The sequence below is a fragment of the Hemitrygon akajei genome, chromosome 14 (genome assembly GCF_048418815.1).
Source record: "Hemitrygon akajei chromosome 14, sHemAka1.3, whole genome shotgun sequence".
NCBI lineage: Eukaryota > Metazoa > Chordata > Chondrichthyes > Myliobatiformes > Dasyatidae > Hemitrygon > Hemitrygon akajei.
The window spans coordinates 93,398,045-93,421,093 of NC_133137.1; the positions used below are offsets into that span (position 1 = coordinate 93,398,045).

The 23,049-nt window shown below is 40.8% G+C and overlaps 1 protein-coding gene across 1 annotated transcript in view; it reads left to right on the forward strand.

The window, feature by feature from the left end:
• Positions 1-23,049, forward strand: part of fam185a (family with sequence similarity 185 member A) — a 71,318-nt gene that overhangs the window by 22,518 nt on the left and 25,751 nt on the right. Inside the window, exon 4 of the mRNA XM_073066626.1 lies at positions 1,072-1,210. Coding sequence (XP_072922727.1) covers positions 1,072-1,210 — 139 coding nt within the window. The remainder of the gene's footprint in view (positions 1-1,071; positions 1,211-23,049) is intronic.

Below are 23,049 nucleotides of genomic sequence, written 5' to 3' on the forward strand. Positions count from 1 at the left end.
ATTTGGATTTTCAGAAGGTGCCACACATGGGGCTGCTTAACAAGCTACAAACCCACGGTATTACAGGAAGATGAAGATTCTAGTTTGGATAAAGCAGTGGCTGATTGGCAGGAGGCAAAGGGTAGGAATAAAGCCTTTTTCTGGTTGGTTGCTGGTGACCAGTGGTGTTCCACAGGGGTCCGTGTTGAGACCGATTATTTTGAAGTTATACGGTAATAGTTTGGATGATGGAATTGATGGCTTTGTTGCAAAGTTTGCAGATGATATGAGGATAGGTGGAGGATTAGGTAATTTTGGGGATGTAGAGAGGCTACAGATGGACCTAGACATATTAGGAGAATGAGCAAAGAAGTGTCAGATGGAATACAGTGTTGGAAAGTGTATGGTTTTGCACTTTAGTAGAAGAAATGAAAGGGTTAATATTTTCTAAATGGAGAGAAAATACACAAAACTGAAGCACAAAGAGACTGTAGGGTGCTTTTGTAGGATTCCCTAAAGGTTAATTTTCAGGTTGCATCTGGTGGTGAGGAAGGCAAATGTGATGTTAGCATTCATTTCAAGAGGACTTGAGTATAAAAGCAAGAATGTAATGTTGAGACTTTATAAGGCACTGGTGAGGCCTCACTTGGAGTATTGTGAGCAGGTTTGGGCATGTTATCTCAGAAAGGATGTACTGAAACTGGAGAGGGTTCAAAGGTGGTTCACGAAAATGATTCCAGGTTTGAACAGCTTGTTGGAGGAAGACCATTTGATGGCTCTGGGCCTGTATTCACTGGAATTCAGAGGAATGAAGGGTGACTCATTCATTGTTTTTAGTAACTATATGAAAATTATCTATCTATACAGAATTAAGGGATTTTAGTCTGCATTTTACATTTCACGAAGCAACCAATTAGTCTTCAAATGCATTCTATTCTATTTTATTCTTAACCTGGTATTGCATATTGCAATAGTATTTATGGCACTAAGAGTAAAATTATGTTTTTTAAAAATTGCTTATTAATAAGGAATTAATGATTATGTTCTTATAGAATGTGTTCTTATCTTTCCAAACTTTTATATTTTTTCCAGTTTGTGGAAATCGAAAAACTTCAAGGAACAAACATGAATATTTCCACTACTGATGGTGCATTAAAAACAAAGTACATTTACGCCAAGTCTTCACATCTGTCTTCTTCCATTGGGAATATCGAACTTGGAAACATTCATGGTAAGAATTTTATGTTAGCAGTAACCATTTTGAACAGACAATGGGAACTTCTCTGATGTTTTACTTCATGTAAATCAAGAATTCTATAAGCATAAATTATGTTATATATTTTACAGTTTACTGCAGATTACAATTTTTCTTAATAGCCTTCTATTTGAAACCATGAACATTAATATTTGAAATTTAATGCTGGGTTAATTAACTAGTAGTCACATAGTTGGAATACAAGATTTGGCTGCACAAAACAGTATGTGTAGGCTGTTTTTCCTATTATCATTAGAACTTCCTGTTACAAATCCTCTGGAACTGAGATTTGATAATCATTGCTAAATTCATTAAAGGAAGCAGTCAAGTAACTCTTTCTTACAAACTTTGAACAGTTCTTTAGCATGTTAATTGTAAAGTCCCTTTATATATGACACTAGTCTGTAAGAGAAAAAAAGACCTCCACCACTGGGAGTACAGTTAAGGAATAACCTACGCATGGAAAAAGGTATTGCATCATTTTTTGATATGTTAGAACAGTATTTCAGATAGTCATTCAAAAATGATGAAATTGCCTGAAATGCAATGTGAAATGGCATGGAAGTTCAGTACACCCACAAGCAGGGACTAAAATAAAGATGATAATTTCTTTGTTGTTGTCACGTACTGAGATAGCATCAACAGCTTTTGTTTGTACGTTATTAAACAGATTATGCCATACATGTGACATTAAGATAGTACAAATGCAGGAAAATTAAAACTAATGTTGTAGTTATAGAGAAATTACAGTGCAGGAATTAAAATAAAGACCATAAGACATAGGAGCAGAATTAGGCCATTTGGCCCATCGAGTCTTCTCTTAATCCGTTTTCTCCTCCTCAGCCCCACTTCCCAGCCTTCTCCCTGTAACCTTTGATGCCATGTCCAATCAAGAACCTATCAAGCTCTGCCTTAAATACAGACAACTACTTGGCCTCCACAGCTGCCTGTGATAACATATTTCACAAATTTACCACCCTCTAGCTAAAGAAATTTCTCCACATCTCTGTTTTAAATAGACACCCCTTTACCCTGAGGCTGTGCCCTCTTGTCCAAGACTATCCCACCATGGGAAACATCCTTTCTACATCTACTCTGTCTAGGCCTTTCAACATTAGAAAGGTTTCAGTGAGATCCCCCTCATCCTTCCAAATTCCAGCAAGTACAGACTCTAAGCCATCAAATGCTCCTTGTATGATAACCCTTTCATTCCCAGAATTATCCTTGTGAACCTCCTCTGAACCCTCTCTAATGCCAGCACATCTTTTCTTAAATGAAGAGTCCAAAACTGTTCACAGTACTCAAGGTGAGATCTCACAAGTGCCTTTTAAAGCCTCAGTATCCCATCCCTGCTCTTGTATTCTAAACCTCCTGAAAAGAATGTGAACATTGCATTTGCCTTCCTCACCACCTACTCAGCCTGCAAGTTAACCTTTAGGGTGTTCTGCACAAGGTCTCCTAAGTCCCTTTGCATCTCCAATTTTTGGATTTTCTTCCCGTTTAGAAATTAGTCTGCACATTTATTTCTTCTACCAAAGTGCATGACCATACATTTTCCAACATTGTATTTCATTTTCTACTTTTTTGCCCATTCTCCTAATCTGTCTAATTCCTTCTGCAGCACACCTGTTTCCTCAGCACTATCTGCCCCTCCACTAATCTTTGTATCATCTGCAAACTTGGCAATAAGGCCATCTATTCCATCATCTAGATCATTGATAGCATAAAAAGAAGTGGTCCCAACACCGACCCCTGCATAACACCACAAGGCACTGGCAGCCAACCAGAAAAAGATCATTTTATTCCCACTCACCGCCTCCTACCAATTAGCCAATGCTCTAACCATGCCAGTAACTTTGCTGTAATACCATGGGCTCTTAACTTGGTAGGAAACTCATCCTTAACAATTGACTCCAACTTCTTCCCAACCACTGAGATCAGGCTAACTTGTCTATAATTTCATTTCTGCTACCTTCCTCCTTTTTTAAAGAGTGGACATTTGCAATTTTCTAGTCCTCTGGCACCATGCCAAAGTCCAGTCATTTTTGAAAGATCGTTACTAATGCCTCCACAATCTCTACTACTACCTCTTTCAGAACTCTAGGGTGTAGTTTATCTGGACTATGAACCCTTAGGTCTCTCAGCTTTTTGAGCACCGTCTCCCTTGTAATAGTAACTGCACTCAATTCTTTTCCCTCACACCCTTCAACTTCGGGCACACTGCTAGTGTCTACCACAGTAAGACTGATGCAAGTTACTCATTTAGTTCATCTGCCATCTCCTTGGCCCCTGTTGTTATTTTTCTGACCCCATTTTCCAGTGGCTCTATATCCACTCTCATCTCTCTTATTTTTTACATAATTGAAAAAGCTTTTACTATCCACTTTGATTGTGTTTCCTAACTTGCTTTAATATTTTATCTTTACTCTCCTAATGATTCTTTTAGTTGCTCTCTGTAGGTTTTTAAATCCTCAATCCTCTATCTTCTGGCTGAATTTTGCTTTATTGTATGCCCTCTCTTTTGCTTTTACATTAGCTTTGACTTTCCTTGTCAGCCAAGGTTGTACTATTTTGCTATTTGATTATTTCTTCATTTTTGGAATGCATCTATCCTGCACCTTCCTCATTTTTCCTAGAAACTCAGAATCAGAATCAGGTTTATTATCATCAACATGTGACGTGAAATTTGTTAACTTAGCAGCAGCAGTTCAATGCAATACAGGCAGTCCCCGAGTTATGAACGTCCGACTTATGAACCGAGGAAGAAGAACGCCGTCCACCATTTTAAGTCAGATCGTGACGCCATCTGCCATTTTAAGTCGTTGCCATTGACACTGTGTTGAGTGTTTAACTTTGTATTTGGCTTAAATTTTTCTTCGTAAGATTCACCCTGACCCTGCCCCCCCCCCCCCCCCCCCCATTCCGGTCACCTGCTGGCGCAGTCAGATCAGCACCAGGCTAGAGAATGGAGGTTCCTGAGTTCGGTTTAGTGCTGGGTTGATGTCGATCCAGTGACTCCCGTACCATCTGTGCTGGGTTGATGTCGAGCTCGCAACTCGACCTCGTAAACAAAAACAGTGCCACCTCCAGTTTAAATTCCCACGCGGAATATTGTGGAGGATCAAATACCCAAACCCAGCACAGCCCCCACTTGTCCCATTTAACCTGTCTCAGTGCGGTGAAGTTTAGCACCCGGGGAATTCAGTGCTGTGGTCCTTAGGACCCAGCGGACCTTGGGAGCCGGTGCAGGTTGGGACCTGCCGCCCGCAGTGTTTCTGTTCCATTGACGGGAAGCAGTCACGATTGAAAATAAAGTGGAAATAATAAAGCGTTTGGAAAGAGGTGAAACGCCATTGGTCATTGGAAAAGCGTTAGGCTACAGTCGGTCAACAATCGGAACAATTTTAAAGGATAGCGAATAAAGTGAAAATAATGGAGCGTATGAAAGGTGCTGCCCCGATGAAAGCTACAATTATTACTAAGCAACGCAGTGGTTTAATTATTGGAATACATACGTTTCTTAAGTGTTTTATATGCATAGAAAGGTAAAATATATACTATATACTAAGACAAATGTTTGACTAACTGACGCTAAATAATACCGGATGTACTTGTTCTGACTTACGTTCAAATCCAACTTAAAGACGGACTCAGGAATGGCACTCGTATGTAACCTGGGGACTGCCTGTGCATAATCTAGCAGAGAGAGAAAAAAATTAATAATAATAAACAAAATAAAACAATAATAAATAAACAAGCAAATCAATTACATATATTGAATAGATTTTTTAAAATGTGTGCAAAAACAGAAATACAGTATATTAAAAAAATTGAGGTACTGTCCAAAGCTTCAATGTCCATTTAGGAATCGGTTGACAGAGGGGAAGAAGCTGTTCCTGAATTGCTGAGTGTGTGCCTTCAGGCTTCTGTGTCTCCTACCTAATGGTAACAGTGAGAAAAGGGCACGTCCTGGGTGCTGGAGGTCCTTAATAATGGACACTGCCTTTCTGAGACACCGCTCCCTAAATATGTCCTGGGTACTTTGTAGGCTAGTGCCCAAGATTTACAACCTTCTGCAGCTTCTTTTGGTCCTGTGCGGTAGGCCCTCCATACCAGACAGTGATGCAGCCTGTCAGAATGCTCTCCATGATACAACTATAGAAGTTTTTGAGTGTATTTGTTGAGATGCCAAATCTCTTCAAACTCCTCATAAAGTATAGCCGCTGTCTGGCCTTCTTTATGCCATTGCTGCTCTGCTGACATCCCTGCTAGCATCTCCTTCCAAATTACTTTGACCAACTCCTCTTTCATAACACTGTAATTTCCTTTACTCCACTGAAATACTGCTACATCAGATTTTACTTTCTCCCTATCAAACTTCAAGTTGAACTCCTATCATATTATGATCATTGTCTCCTAAGGGTTCTCTTACATTAAGCTCCCTAACCACCTCCGGTTCATTACATAATACCCAATCCAGTATTGCTGATCACCTAGTAGGCTCCACAACAAACTGCTGTAAAAAGTCATCTCGAAGGCATTCAACAAACTCACTCTCTTGAGATCCATTACCAACCACGTGCATGTTGAAATCTCCCATGACTATCATAACATTGCCTTTTTGACATGCCTTTTCTATTTCCCATTGTAATCTGTGGTCCACATCCCAGCTACTGTTGGGAAGCCTGTATATAACTGCCATCAGAGTCCTTTTACCCACGCAGTTTCTTAACCCACAAGGATGAAGCGCATGGGCAATGTCAAGGTAGATCAAGTGATCAGGCATTCATCTTTATTGTATAAGAGGTCATTTAAGAGTTTTATAACACTGGGGTGAAAGCCATTCTTGAGCCTCTGTTTGTATCTTCTGACTAACAGGAGGGGGAAGAAGGGAATAATTGGGGTGGGAGAGATCCTTGATTATGTTGCCTACTTTCCCATGACAGCAGGAATTATAGACAGACTCAGTGCAGGAAAGAATGATTTTGTTGATAGAGTGAGCTACATTTGCAACTCTGCAATTTCTTGCAGTCTTGGGCAAAGCAATTGCCATATCAAGCTGTTATGCATCTGGATCTTCGATGGTGCATCTGTTTAAAAAAATGGTGAGTTATTAGAGTAATGCTATATTTCCTTAGCCTTCTGATGAAGTAGAGGTCCTCGTGTGCTTTCTTGGTCATACGGTCCCTGTGGCTGAACCAGGACAAATTGTTGTTAATATTTCCACTTGGGAACTTGAAGCTGTCAACCATCTCCACCTCAGGACCATTGATATAGACAGGGGGCACATACACTGTCCTTCTTCCTTAAGTCAATGGCCCGCTCCTTTGTTTTATTGGCATTGAGGGAAAAGTTTATTTTTTGACACCATGCCACTAGGCTCTTCTATCTCCTTGCTGTACTCCATCTTGTTCTTATTTGAGATCTGGACCACAATAGTGGTGTCATCTGCAAACTTGTAAATGGAGTTCGACCAGAATTTGGCCACACAGTCATGAGTGTATAGGGAGTAAAATAAGGGGCTGAAGATGTAGCCTTGCAGGGCACCAGTGTTGAGGATAATTGTGACAGTGGTGTTGTTGCCCAGAGTCTTAGGGGTTTGGAGGTGAAATTGTTTCTTTGGAATTATCATATTGAAGGCGAAGCTATTGTCAATAAGTAGGAGTCTGACATAGATGACTTTTTATACAGATGTTCCAAAGATGATTGTAGGGCAAGGGAGATGATATTGGCTGACCGTGCACCTGTTTTGGCTTCAGGTGAAATTAAATTGTTCTTGATATTATCTCACTTAGTCTGTCCAGTAATCAGAGAAAGGTGTCAGGACATCAAGGCACATAGAGTCAAGGGTCCATAAGATGAGCCTGGCAGAAGGTGACTACAGTAGGCTACTCCAGGAATGAGGATTCCTGCGTAGAAGAGAAATGCAAAAAGAAATTTTGTGTCCTTACATAAAACATGAAGGTGATTAACATTGTGTATACCTGCAGGGTGAAGATCCTTATAGTAATGTCTACTTTACATAGAAGTCCAACTGTTTTGAATGAGATGCCACTCATCAGGAAATATAGTGATGTCGTACAAAGCTTCTTAAATAACTGGAGCAAGGATTATTTTGTTTTGTTCAGGTTATAACCAAAGGATTGAACTTCCAAAACTAGCTGAGAGGGATTTGTTTCTGCCATCTGGGCTTCATTATCTAATTATTGGCGTATTTTGTTAGTAATGATTGGAGTATGGGTAGGGTCACTTGGCTTGCTTATTGTATGAATTTGCAGGTGCTTTGGAAAAGCAACTGTTACAAGTCCTTTATCCTCCTTTCAGTTGAGACATGAAGTAGGGATTCACTCTGTTCGGCTTTCATCCCCCTGTTCCTCTTGATATTTCTGCTTTTCATGTTTTGCCTCATGCCTCTCAGTTTCTGTTTCTCAGAATCATAATCAGATTTGTTATCACTGGTATATGCCATGAAATTTGTTGTTTTGCAGCAGCAATACAGTGCCAAGTATAGAAATTACTATGTTACAATAATAGCGCAAAAGAAGAATAACATGCTGGTTTTCATGAACTGTTTAGAAATCTAATGGCAAAGGGGAAGAAGCTGTTCCTAAAACATTGAGTGTGGGTGCTCTGGCTCCTGTACGTCCTCCCTGATGATAGTAATGCGAAGCAGACATTCTGGATGGTGAAGGTGATGCCACCTTCATGAGGCACTGCCTCCTGAAGATGTCCCCATTGGTGGGAGGGTTGTGTCTGTGATGGAGCTGGCTTGAGTTTACAACATTCTGCGGTCTCATTCAATCCTGTACATTGGAGCCTTCATATCAGGAGGTGATACATCCAGTCAAAATGCTTTCTACAATACATCTATAAAAATTCGCAAGAATCTTCAGTGACATACCAAATCTCCTCAAGTTCATATTAAAGTAGAGCCACTAGTGTGTCGTCTTTGTAATTACATCAATGTGTCGGGCCAATTATAGCTCCTCTGAGATGTTGATGGTGAGGAACTTGAAGCTGCTTACCCTTTCCATAGTGCGCCCCAGACTCATTCAAACAATGGAATTGCATCACAAATATACCAGTGGCAATTTTCATTATTGTCCTAATGTTTGTGTGGCTCTCTCACTGGTGTGAGTAGATGTGGAAGTATAAAGTAGCACAGTGCTCACCCAGAATGGTGAATGAGTGAGTTACCTCTAAAGTGTGTTGTGCTCCCTTAGTACATTTTCCAACTCACTGTAGCCCCTCAGAGTCAGGAAAGGAACAAAGTTCACTGAGGTATCTTTGGATTGGGAGAGGTTTCTGCTTTGTGATGCACTGCACTTACTTTGCATACCCCTGCCTTTGAACAACAAGGATTCTAAGCTTTACTTAACTCAGTAATTCTGCATTGATTAGTTGCTTACAAATGTGCCAAACACTGCAAAGGCTGTCCTTGGCTACTTCTACAATCTTTCATATAAGATACTGCTCTCACAGGGTCTGAAATGACTTGGGTGCCCATTCTTCAGGACATTAGTCTTAAATGTGCTGATGCAGCAAGTGAGAGCTGTGCAGTTGGTTCTACAGTGGCTCCTGTTGAAAGATGAGTAACTGATGCACTTGGTGCATTTTTCAGCCCTTGTCTGCTCTTATTAAGTGGTGAACACCCATGTGTTTCCAAGTTGGGTGACTTTGGGCACTTCTCAATTTGTTCCTTCAATGAGGGTTCCTCTTTCTTTTGGGTTTGAATCTGAGCAGAGGATGAAAGTTCAGGAGGAGGACTGGGAAACGACTTGGTGTGAAGCACAACAGGAAGCTGGTTCCTTTCTTGGTCTACTGCTTTGATTTCATCCCCTGTTAAGCAACCATGTCATATTAGAGGGCTTGTACCAATGGTCGGCTCTTCAGTCAGGTTCCTAGAGAGATGATAATCAATGTCTAAGTCAGCTACACACACAAAACACTGGTGGAACACAGCAGGCCAGGTAGCATCTATAGGAAGAAGTACAGTCGACGTTTCGGGCCGAGACCCTTTGTCAGGACTAACGAAGTTTTGTGTGTGTTGCTTAAATTTCCAGCATCTGCAGGTTTCCTCGTGTTTGCGTCTAACTCAGCTGCTGCTTCATGTACCTTTGCCTCTGCTAAGGCGGCCTCAACTTCACGCTCCTGGAAGGTACCCAATGCAACTTCTACACGAGCTTTCGTTATGTCTGTATGTGCTTTCTCCATGTCTGTGTGAGCTTATACTGCTCTCATTCTTGCCACTTCAGCTGGTGTGCATTCGTGCTACAGTACACTAATGGTGCTTTTGCGTGAGTGTCGCAAAGGTGCAATTGATACACCGTGTTCTGACCTGATTTCCAGGTTTCGGTGATCAAGGTTGCTGGCATTTGAAGCTGACATTGTAGTGTACAGCATTCAGACGCGACTCCAGTCCATGGGCAATGCCTTCGAAGACAGTTCCCTCTACTGTTCTTGCAGTGCATTGTGTACAAAGCTAGGCAAGGAGTTAAACACCTTATTAAATATCACCCCAGGTGGAGGTTTTCTTCAGGGTTTTTAATGAGAAAAGCTTGTGAAACTGCAGAAAGTTAAGTAAAGCATATGGAAACATAGAAAACCTGCACACAATACAAGCCCTTTGGCCCACAATGCTGTGCCATACATGTATTTACTTTAGAAATTACCCAGGGTTACCCATAGCCCTCTATTTTTCTAAACTTCATGTACCTATCCAGGAGTCTCTTAAAAGACCCTATTACATCCACCTCCACCACCGTCACTGTCAGCCCATTCCATGCACTCACCACTCTCTGTGTAAAAAAATTTACCCCTAACATCTCCTCTATACCTACTTCCAAGCACCTTAAAACTGAGCCTTCTTGTGATAGCCATTTCAGCCCTGGGAAAAAGCCTCTGACTATCCACATGGATCAATGCCTCCCATCATCTTCTAAACCTCTATCAGGTCACCTCTCATCCTCTGCTGCTCCAAGGAGAAAAGGCCGAGCTCACTCAATCTATTCTCATAAGGCATGCTCCCCAATCCAGGCAACATCCTTGTAAATCTCCTCAGCACCCTTTCAATAGTTTCCACATCCTTCCTGTAGTGAGGTTACCAGAACTGAGCACAGTACTCGAAGTGGGGTCTGACCAGGGTCCTATATAGCTGCAACATTACTTCTCAGCTACTAAACTCAGTCTCATGGTTGATGAAGGCCAATGTACCATATGCCTTCTTAACCACAGAGTCAACCTATTTAGTAGCTTTGAGTGACCTGTGGACTCAAACCCCAAGGTCCCTCTGATCCTCCACACTGCCAGGAGTCTTACCACTATTACTATATTCTGCCATCATATTTGATCTACCAAAATGAACCACCTCACACTTACCTGGGTTGAACTCCATCTGCCACTTCTCAGCCCAGTGTTGCATCTTATTGATGTCCTGCTGTAACCTCTGACAGCCCTCCACACTGTCTACAACACCCCCAACCATTGTGTCATCAGCAAATTTACTAACTCATCCCTCCACTTCCTCATCCAGGACATTTATTAAAGTCAGAAAGAGAAGAGGTCCCAGAACAGATCACTGAGGCGCACCACTGGTTACCGACCTCCATGCAGAATATGACCCATCTACAACCACTCTTGTCTTCTGTGAGCAGGCAAATTCTGGATCCACAAAGCAAGGTCCCCTTGGATCCCATGCCTCCCTACTTTCTCAATAAGCATGGCATGGGGTACCTTATCAAATGCCTTGCTGAAATCCATATACACTACATCTACTGCTCTTCCTTCATCAATGTGTTTAGACAAATCCTCAAAAAATTCAATCGGTCTCTTAAGGCACGACACAAGGAAATCTGCAGATGCTGGAAATTCAATCAACACACACAAAATGCTGGTGGAACGCAGCGGGCCAGGCAGCATCTATAGGGAGAAGCACTGTCGACATTTTGGGCTGACACCCTTTGTCAGGACTAACTGAAACAAAGCCATGCTGACTATTCGTAATCTTATTATGCCTCTTCAAATGTTCATAAATCCTGCCTCTCAGGATCTTTATCATCAACTTATCAACCACTGAAGTAAGGCTTACTGGTCTATAATTTCCTGGGCTATCTCTACTCCCTACCTTGAATAAGGGAACAACATCTGCAACCTTCCAATCCTCTGGAACCTCTCCCGTCACCATTGATGATCCAAAGATTATCGCCAGAAGTTCAGAAATCTCCTCCCTTGCCTCCCACAGTAGCCTGGGGCACATCTTGTCTGGTCCTGGTGTCTTAACCAACTTGGTACTTTCCAAAAGCTCCAGCATATCCTCTTTCTTAATATCTGTATGCTCAAACTTTTCAGTCCGCTGTAAGTCATCCCTACAATGGCCAAGATCCTTTTCCATAGTGAATACTGAAGCAAAGTATTCATCAAATACCTCTCCTATCTCTCTGGTTCCATAACTTTTCCACTGTCACACTTGATTGGTCCTATTCTCTCATATCTTATCCTCTTGCTCTTCACTTATACCTTGGGGTTTCCCTTAATCCTGTCTACTAAGGCCTTCTCATGGTCCCTTCTGGCTCTCCTAATTTCATTCTTAAGCTCCTTCCTGCTAGCCTTATAATCTTCTAGATCTCTATCAATACCTAGTTTGTTGAACCTTTTGTAAGCTTTTCTTTTTTTCTTGACTAGATTTTCAACAGCCTTTGTACACCATAGTTCCTGTACCCTACCATCCTTTCCCTGTCTCATTGGAACGTATTTATGCAGAATCCCACGCTAATATCCCCTGAACATTTACCACATTTCTGCCATACATTTCCCTGAGAACATCTGTCCTAATTTATGCTTCCAGGTTCCTGCCAGATAGCCTGATATTTCCCCTTACTCCAGTTAAACGCTTTCCGAACTTGTCTGTTCCTGTCCCTCTCCAATGCTATGGTAAAGGAGATAGAATTGTGATCACTATCTCCAAAATGCTCTCCCACTGAGAGATCTGACACCTGACAAGGTTCATTTCCCAATACCAAATCAAGTACAGCCTTTCCTCTTGTAGGCTCATCTACATATTGTGTCAAGAAACCTTCCTTAACACACCTAACAAACTCCACCCCATCTAAACCCCTTGCCATAGGGAAATGCCAATCAATATAAAATCTCCCACCACGACAACCCTGTTATTATTACACCTTTCCAGAATTTGTCTCCTTATCTGCTGTTCGATGTCCCTGTTACTATTGTATGTTCTATAAAAAACACCCAGTAGTGTTATTGACTCCTTCTTATTTCTAACTTCCGCCCACAGAGACTCAGTAGACAATCCCTCCATGACTTCCTCCTTTTCTGCAGCCGTGTGACTATCTCTGATCAGCAGTGCCACGCCCCCACCTCTTTTGCTTCCCTCCCTGTCCTTTCTGAAACATCTGTAGCCTGGCACTCTACCATTCCTGCACCTGAGCCATCCAGGTCTCTGTAATGGCCACAACATCATAGCTCCAAGTACTGATCCATGCTCTAAGCTCATCCACTTCATAATTGATTATTCTCACAATCCAAGTTAAACAAGGTAATACACACATGCAACATCTTATAGCTATGACATGGACTAGAGTGAACTTGTGACACAGCAATACCTTAATAGTGATGAGCAATGAGCATACTTACTCTAAAGTATATCTATTAAATGTGTACCAATATTAAGGTACGGTAGTTTAAGACTCAGATATTGCTGTTTCAAGAGTAAATAATGTGCTGGAGATGGATGTCTTTCTACCATGTTTGGTTCAAGTTAAAATCCAAATTAACCTGCACGGGAAATGATGTAAAAAAAAAAGTTATGAACAATAGGTGATATTTGTACAAAACAAACTGCATTCAAACTGAACTGCACCTCTAGAGACAGAACACTATTGATAAAAACATTTGGGTCCTTAATGGGAGCCCTTGTCAGCACATGCATGCGGTTAGTGGCTGTCTACACTATGCGAAAGGAGACATGCTGTTAAATCTCAATACTATTTTGTTTATTATTGAAATCAAAGTAAATACGTGCACTTCCTTGCAAATACAATGTCTGGGTGACCTCTTTGGTGTGCTGATCAGTAGCAGATTTGAAGAGGCAACAGAGTTCTGTTGCAACCACTTGGAACAGTTCCATAACATCAAGTTTGAGGTAATGTGATCTTGACCACAGAGAGCAGGCCAAGCATGAGACTGCTGTTGTGCAGAGTGTGCATTTCTTAGTGCCAGCAGCCTAATAAATCCAGTGTGCAGTGTTCAGAGAAGTCAGGTAAGATATGGTGCCTAAAGCCCCTCTAATATGGGCATGGGATTGAGAAAATAGCCCATGATGGTTTCAGCACACTTGAGTTTCTGAGCAGCCTTCATTCAGTTCTGAGGGTGACCAGTTCAAAGTAAAGTTATTATTTAAGTACATAAGATTCCAGACCTTAGCACAACTGAGGTGCTGTGGCATAACCTGAAGCGGGCTCTTCATACAAGGTATCCCAGAATATTGATGAACTGAAACCGTTCTGTATGGAGGAATGGTCTAAAATTCCTCCTCACTATTGTGCAAGTCTGATTAGTAGCGACAGGAAATGTTTGGTGAAGGCACAAAGTACACTGTAGATGCTGTGGTCAAATCAAGATGTACAAACAAGCTGGATGAACTCAGCAGGTCGGGCAGCATCCATTGAAAAGAGCAGTCAACGTTTCGGGCCAAGACCCTTCGTCAGGACTGAAGAGGGAGAGGGCAGGGGCCCTATAAAGAAGGTGGGGGGAGGGTGGGAAGGAGAAGGCTGGCAGGTGCCAGGTGAAAAACCAATCAGAGGAAAGATCAAGGGGTAGGGGAGGGGAAGTAAGGAGGGGATAGGCCGGAGAGGTGAAGGAGGAATGAAAGGGGAAAGCACTATGGATAGTAGAAGAAGGCAGAATCGTGAGAGAGGTGATAGGCAGCTAGAAGAGGAGGTAGAGTGAAAGTGGGATGGTGGAAGGGAGAGGGAGGGAATTACCATAAGTTGGAGAATTCGATGTTCATACCAAGGGGCTGGAGGCTACCCAGACGGTATAAGAGGTGTTGCTCCTCCAACCTGAGTTTGGCTTCATCATGGCAGTATAGGAGGCCATGTATGGACATATCCGAATGGGAATATGAAACAGAGTTGAAGTGGGTGGCAACCGGGAGATCCTGTCTGTTGTGGCGGATGGAGTGGAGGTGCTCGACTAAGTGGTCCCCCAATCTGCGTCAGGTCTTGCCAATGTAGAGGAGGCTGCACCGGGAGCACCGGATGCAATAGGTGACCCCAACAGACTCACAAGTGAAATGTTGCCTCATCTGCCCCTCCTTCTTCAGTCCTGACGAAGGGCCTCGGCCCGAAACATTGACTGCTCATTTCAACGGATGCTGGCTGACCTGCTGAGTTCATTGAGCTTGTTTGTACGTCTCAATGTTTGGTAAAGGTTATTGCTGCAAAAGGAGGTTCCACCAGTTATTAAATACAAGGGTTCATATACTTTTTCCAGCCTGGACTGTGAAAGATTAAACAAAGTGTTCAGTAAAGACATGAAAAGTGTGATTGTGTGTTATTAGTTTAGGTGGATTGTATTTGTCTATTATTGTGACTTAGATGAAGATCAGACCACATTTTATGAGTAATTAACGCAGAAAACCAGGTATTTGCAAATTTTTTCTTGCAATTGTATGTGTAGCCTTATACCTGAGATTTATTTTATGTGGGCATGCACAGTAAATTCAAGAAACAAAATCAATGAAAGACCACTCCCAATGGACAAACACCCAATGTGCAAAAGATAACAATCTGTGCAAATACAAAAGAAAAGCAAAAGAAATAATAAAAAATAAATAAATAAGCAGTAAATATTGAGAGTATGAGATGAAGAGTCCTTGGAAGTGAGTCCATAGGTTGTGGGAACAGTTCAGTGATGGGGCGAGTGAAGCTGAGGGAAGTTATCCCCACTGACTCAAGAGCCTGATGGTGGAGGGGTAATAACTGTTCCTGAACCTGTCAGTGCAAGTCCTATGAGGCTCCTGTACCTTCTAACTGATGACAGTATCAAGAAGAGAGCACATCCTGGATGCTAGGGATCTCTGATGATGGGTGCTGCTTTCCTGTGACAGCGCTCTGTGTAGATATGCTTAATTTTGGGGAAGGCTTTACCCATGATGGACTGGGCCATATCCGCTACTTCTGGTAGGATTTTCCATTCAAGGGCATTTGTGTTTCCATACCAGGCCATGATGCAACCAGTCAATACACTATCCACCACACATCTATAAATTTTAGATGTCATGCCAAATCTACATAGACTTCTAAGTAAGTAGAGGCACTGCTGTGCTTTCTTCACAGTTGCACTTATGTGCTGGGACCAGGACAGATCTTCCAAGACAGTAACACCTAGAAATTTAAAGTTGCTGACACTGTCCACCTCTGAGCCCTTGATGAAATTGGCTCATGACCTGCAGTTCCCTCCTCATGAAGTCAATAATCAGCTCCTTGGTCTTACTGACATTGAGTAAGAGCAAGAGGATGTTGTTGTGCCACTCAGCCAGATTTTCAATCTCCCTCCTATCTGCTGATTCGTCACCACCTTTGATTCGGTCAATGACTGGTGTCATCAGCAAACTTAAAATATGGCGTTGGGGCTGCGCTTAGCCTCGTAGTCATAAGTATAATGTGAGTTGAACAAAAAACTAAACATACAGCATTGTGGTGAACCTGTGCTGATAGAGATTGGAGATTCAAAAAAAACTTTCAAGATTCAAAAACTTCATTGTCATTCCAACCATACATCAGCTCTGCAGGGCAGAATGAGACAGCGTTTCCCAGGGGCAAGTGCAATCATAACATAACAAATGCAACAAATAGTAAACACAACAATAAATAGTAAAACACAACAGCCACATGTCGGTTAAAATCAAGTTATAAGTGTCCAGTGCAAGTTAAAAGTGTCCAAAGCAGAGTCAGGTAGAGCAGCTATTTAGCAGTCTTACTGCCCGTGGGAGGAAGCTGTTTAGTAACCTTGTGGTTTTAGTTTTGATGCTTCTGTAACATTTGCCTGATGGCAGAAGAACAAACAGTTCATGGAGAGGGTGTGAGGGGTCTTTAATGATGTACCGTGTCTTCTGGAGGCATCGACTCTGAAAGAGGTCTTGGACAGAAGGTAGGGAGACCCCAATAACCTTCTCTGCTCCCCTAACCACCCTCTGCAAGGCTTTTTTGTCGGCAGCACTGCAGCTGGAGTACCAGGTTGTGATGCAAAAGGTCAGCACACTCTCAACCACGCCTCTGTAGAATGTAGTTAAGATGTTAGTGGGGAGTGATGCTTCTTTAAGTTTCCTCAGAAAGTGCAATCTCTGCTGATTGAGAGATGTTTTTGCCAATCCAAACTGTCTGGGGTTTGCTAATGCGGAAATAAAAAAACCAGTTGTACAAGGAGGTATTGAGGCCAAAGTCTCATTGATTAGTTTTGAGGGAGATGATGGAATTGAATGCTGAGCTGTAGTTGACAAAGAGCATCCTGAGATATGTATCTTTGCTGTCCAGATGTTCCAGGGCTGAGAGAAGAGCCAATGGTTTGGCATCTGTTATGGACATGTTGTGCAGATGGGCAATTTGGAGAAGATCCAACTCATCAGGAGTTGATATGTTTTATCACCAACTTCATCAGAGTGGATGTAAGTGCTACTGGATGATAGTCATTGAGGCAGGTTACCACGTTCTTCTTTAGCACAGGTATAATCGAAGCCTGCTTGAAGCTGGTGGGTGCCTCAGACTGGCAAAGTGAGAGGTTAAAAATACCGATTAAATTTCCCATTGTCAGTCGAGTATTGGAATTTGATCTAAGTTTTACTGGTATGTGCGCTGCCATGATGGTTATGGTGTGGAGCTGTGAGCTCCAATTTATATCAATAAAAGCAGAAACCTCTAAGTTGGTGATTCCAAGCATAGATTGGGCATGTTTTGCAGAATACCTATGCTCTGTCTGTAATGGCCAACCTGATCTTTTGCATGACCCTTGTATAACATTTCAGTGCACATTCCCATTTGCACACCCAACTGTTAGTCCTTGGCTTTTTCCACTCACAAACGGAAGCCAAACACAAATACCAGCACCTCCTATTCTGCCTGGGTATTCTCCAATCTAATGGTACAAACAATGAATTTTGGCAATTTTAGATAATCCATACTCCTCATGTTGGTTTCTCTCTCCTGTTTCCCCACCCATCACCCAGTTTCATTCCCCGTCTCTGCCTGGTTTCATCTGCCTACCACCCGTATACACTGCCTTCTGATTCTCCTATACCTTTCCCCAACTAGTTCCATCTGTCCATCATCCCTCTGTTATCTACTTATCACTTTCCCTATCATCTGTAGCCTCCTACATTTCCACTTGTCAGCACATTAGAGTTGCTCAGTGGATAGGCTGAAAACTGTTCAGTTATGTCTAAAAACATCAATTGTTTGGCTAATCACTGCTTTCTTCAAAGGTGTATCGATGCTTTGTAAAATACCATAATTGTTCATGGTTTCAAATTGTGCATACGTTTCAGAATTTAGTGCTGGAGATCAAAGACAAAAGATAATGCACGATTTTCTGTTTTGAAAATGTGATTGAATTTGAATAAAGTTTATTAGATGGAGTATTTCTGCTTACATGTCAAAAGACTGCTGCAGTTTAAAAATGTGAGCTCAATCACTTGCTTGATTCTTAAATTTGAACGTGAAAAGCTCGCACTTGATGGAATTTCACGATATATGATCAATGTAGTGATCCATCACAAAACATCTCCAGTGGCTCAGAATGAGGTTCCTGTGGGGTATGGTGTAGCAAAACAAAAACCCTAAATTGCTTTGAAAAGCTTTGTCATGCTGAAACATTGGGAAATACCATATTGCTAAAATGCTTCTTTTCCATTTTTTAAATCAAGGAAAACATCCCTTGCTCATGCAGTCTATATTTGGCTACAACATAAAATTAAATAAAGTCACTGCAAAAGAAAGGGAATTAATGCTTTTAATGTATTGTAGTATATATGCATTGCTAAGAATCAGCAGTGTGAGAGTTAAGAGCCCAGCGTATTTAAGGTTTTGGTCTGACATGTTTTGTGGATAAACAAACTGTGGTCAGTTCATTGATGCACCTTGGCTACTTTATTTAAAAAAACATCACTGCAGGATGAAATTACGGTACATACTGAACCAATTTGGCTGTGAATTAAATGCACTGTGTTTAGCTCTGAGGAGAATGGCTCTTTGTTCTTTTCAAGTAAAGTCTGTCAAAGGCTAATTCAAAAATAGAGCACTTGCGTGGAACAATTGTTAGTTAATTTTGCTTTTTAAAAAATTAATTAGTTCTTGATTTGCTTTAATGGTGATTTATTGTGGCAGTGCTACTGAAACTATAGTCCTGCCTAGCAGTGAGTGTATCTTTGCCATGGGGCAGCTCGAATATTCTCGGTGAGTTTTTCATTTGGATTCCTTATGCCAGGAAATCCCTCCAAAGGTCACTCATCCTATAGTGATTTCTTAAAGGGGCGGTGAGCAAAGAGGAGGAGAAAATCCAGTGCTGCTGTTGCATCTTGCATCCACATTGATTGTTTACATTTGACCAAATTGGTTGCTCCAGTTTTGTAAAGAGGAAGGAAATTATGTGGAACCAGGGTACCCGCATCATACATTTTGAGATGAGACCTTCAGTCTGTTACCTCCTGTAGGTTTCTTTTCCGTGAAGTACTCTGGTTGCATCATCATATTTCAAACGTAAGAGATAACACCCATAAAATGCTGGAGGAACTCAACAGCATCGTTGGAGAGGAAGTTGATGTCTTAGGAGGAGATTTTTCATCAGGGTTTGTGTGTGTTTCTCTTGACTTCCAGCAACTATCTAATGTTTATAAGAGATAACAATTGTTATTGTTTCAATTGTTTCTTCTAGCAGCCCTGATTAAGTAACAATATTTGACAGCTTGACATTTGGCAAGTTGGGTTGGGCAGCTTCACCTGCTGTTATATCTTTTGTGGGCAGAGCTTGTTCCCAGGGAAGCTGGAAAGATCACAATTTGTTAAGATTAAAATTATTTTGTATCAAACTGACAGTGCTTGGCAATTGCTCCACAATATTGGGCCATTGTGTTAAGTTTGATTATTCTGAAACAAAATACTATTTTGGAGTTATTTAGTTTGGGACTGGGACAAAACTTAATTTTTGTGGATTGGATGCAGAGGTTAGGGAAATGTATATATTGGTTAGAGAAAATCTTGATTTTTATAAAGGCCAGACAATTTTAGATTTAAACTAAGGTTTTTTGTTCAATGCAGATTATTGGCAACACAACTAATGACGTATTTTGAACATTATTCATTAACCAATTGCAATTGCAGCTGAATGAAATTTTAAAATTGCCAACAGAGACCAAAAGGAGTTAGAGTTAACTTTGAACATCAGCATGATTAACATGATACTCATCTGTAGGACATTCATTATCCTACTACATTTCAAATAAAACCAGTAGCTGACGTTTTGATAAGCTTTTGGCAGAAGTGCTCATTTAAAAGATAAAAATAACGGAAAGGAATGTACTTCACCCACTAAGACAATTTTAAAAAGAAAACTTTTTTTTTTACTTTTAACAAATGTCAGCAATAAGATTAATAGCAAACAGCTTTATAGGAAATTTAGTAAAATGGTGTCAAGTTTATCCTAGATTAGGAAATGTCTGAGATTGGAGATCCTGGAAGACATACAGAGAGATGTCCTGCTTCCTGTTTGTGTGGAAAAAATAGGTTTGTACAAGTGGGGTCTGGCCCAATATTCTGTTTTTAATGTATTAATCTTTACGATAGTGAAATGTCTAGTCATTCTAAAGATCTTAGTTTTGAAATGTTAATCTGTATACACCAATTGTTACTCAAATGATACAATGTAATAGGCCTTGTGAAACTGAACTCTGACGTATAACTATGATTATTACTATACTGAGTCCAGTAGTGGAAACATAGAAAACCTTCGGTGTAATACAGGCCCTTCAGCCCACATTGTTGTGCCGAATATGTACTTACTTTAGAAATTACCTAGGATTACCCATAGTCTTCTATTTTTCTAAGCTCCATGTATGACTCTATGATTGCAATATATAAATTTCTGTGCAGTGATTTCATACCAAATATCTTAACACTGGGCAGCAGAGAATCACCTGCTCTTAATAGAACAAAGAACATAGAACAAGTCCATTCTACTTAAACGTGTCCATATCGCTCTAAGCATATTCATCTGCCTATCTAAGAGATCTTAAATGCCTCCTATCATATTTTCACACATTATCACCCCTGGCCGCACATTCCAGACACCCACTGCTGTCTTAGAAAAACTTGCCCCTACATCATCTTTGAACTTGTTTCCTCTTACTTTAATGCATGCCTTTAGGTATTAGACTTTTCAACTCTGGGGTAAGATAAGATATGGACTATCTATCTATGCCTCTCAATCTTATAAATTTATTTAAGGAGCTGTAGACTTTGACCTCTAGATCCCTCGGTACATCAACACTCTTAAGGGTATTGCCATTAATATAAGTGTTGGCAGTTAATGTAGTTCATTCACAGCAGACTTCAAGGTTCGAATCTGGCCAGCTCCTTGCACGCTTTCCATCCGTGCTGGGTTGAGTATTGAGTTAGCAACTTGGCCTTGTAAAAAACAGACAAATGCTAAAGAGGCAGCAAGGTTACTGTCAGCTGCACCACAAGGCATGAAGAGGAACAACCACAGCAACATTAATAGTTCACTGTGGTTCACACTTGTCCAGATTAAACTCCATCTGCTTTTCTTCAGCCACATCTGCAACTGGTTTATGTTCTGTTGTATCCTCCGACAATCTTACACACTATCCACAGTGCCGCCGATCTTTGTATCATCACCAAACTAAGCTACTCACCCATCCAACTCATTTAGAGGACCATTTCCGAGGATCTCTGCAGAAGGCCTCTAGTCACAGACCTCAAGCCAGAGTAAGTCCCATTGACCATTACACTCTGTCTTCTGTGGTCAAGCACTTTAGAATCCAAATAGCCAAGTCATCTTGAATCCCATGTACCTCAGTCTTCTGAATAAACCTCTCATGAGGGCCTCACTAAAATCCATGTGGACAACATTCACAGCTTTACCTTCATCACTCACCTTTGTCACTTCATCCAAAAGTCTGTCAAGTTAGTAAAACAGGACTTGCCTCACACAAAGCCTTGCTGACTGTTCCTAATTAAGCAATGTTCTCCAAATGCACAAAAATCATATCCTTAAGAACCCTCTGCATTAGCTTCCCTATCACTGAAATGACACACATTGGTCTATCCTTACCAGGATTAGCCTGATTTCCCTTCTGAGACAATGGGACAACATTCATTATTTGCCAGTCCTTTCTTTGGTGTGGGCTAAAAATCTGGTCAAGGCCTCAGCCTTGTTATGCCTAAAAAATAATAAATGTTGGAAAATCTCATAATGTTAGCATCTTGCCTGAAACATTAAACCTATTTTCTTATACAAAAGACTATTAACTGACATGTAAGCTAAATATAATGCAATAATGTCATCCTGAGAAATTAGTATTAGCTTTCCTTGCATAACTAATCTAATGTTTTAAAGAAAAATAATGCAACATAAAATGCTTTAAGTTTATTGCAATTTATCAAAAATTAAAGCAGAAAATGTATCATCAATTTAAAATGTTGCTTGCCGATTATTTTGCCTTTTGGTTTTGCTTTTTCAACTTAACTATCTACTTAAGGAAAAACTGTCGTTCTTAAGATGATCATTCTAGAAAATGTTTTGTTACAATTGGAAATTAATGCTGGAGAAAGTCTGCTGTACTTTGTCACCTCTATTACAGCGAGCCCATTTAATTTAATTCTGAGTCTGACTAAAATGAGTCACATTGTGGCTGAGTACTCTTGCAGACACAGTTCATTCCAATTCATGCTTGAATTTGAGAGCATTACTGTGCAAAGAAAAACTTATTGGTATTCTCTTACATTGCTACATTCATTTTATAAACTTTACCCAATAGAGCACCATACAAATATTGATCAAAGCTTTTTCCAAACAGAGAGCCATATAAATATTGATCGAAGCTTTTTCCAAACAGAACCATACAAATATTGAGCGAAGCTTTTCTAAATGAGAACCAAACAAATATTGAGCAAAGATTTGCAATGAGATACATAAAATTTGAAAATTGGGATTCTTCTGAACCATATGAAACAACTATATCCCTCCAAGAAATGGATGATAATTCTGACTAAAGATCTTTCATTTGAAATGTTGACTCTGCTTCTCTTTCATGGGTGCTGCTTACCTGCTGAATCTTTGGAGAATTTTGTGTTTTATCACATGCTATGCTTATTGTCTTATAGAATCTTGGGAACTCTACGAATATAAATTAATAGTTCAAAGTTCAATTTATTATCAGAGTGTGTCACCACATATAATCCTGAGATTCTTTTTCTGTGGGTATACTTAGCAAATCTATAGAGCAGTAGCTGTAAGCTGTAAACAAACTCTGCAAATACAGGTATAAATAAATAGTAATAAATAACAAGCATGAAATAACAAGATAAGAGTCCTTAATGAGTGTTGTTATCCCCTTTTGTTCAAGAGTCTGATGGTTGAGGGTAGGAATTGTTCTTGAGCCTGGTGGTGTGAGTCCTGAGGCTCCTGTACCTTCTACGTGATGGCAGCACCAAGAAAAGTGCTTGGCCTAGGTGGTGAAGATTTCTGATGATGGATGCTGCTTGTCTGTGGCAGTGTTTCATGTA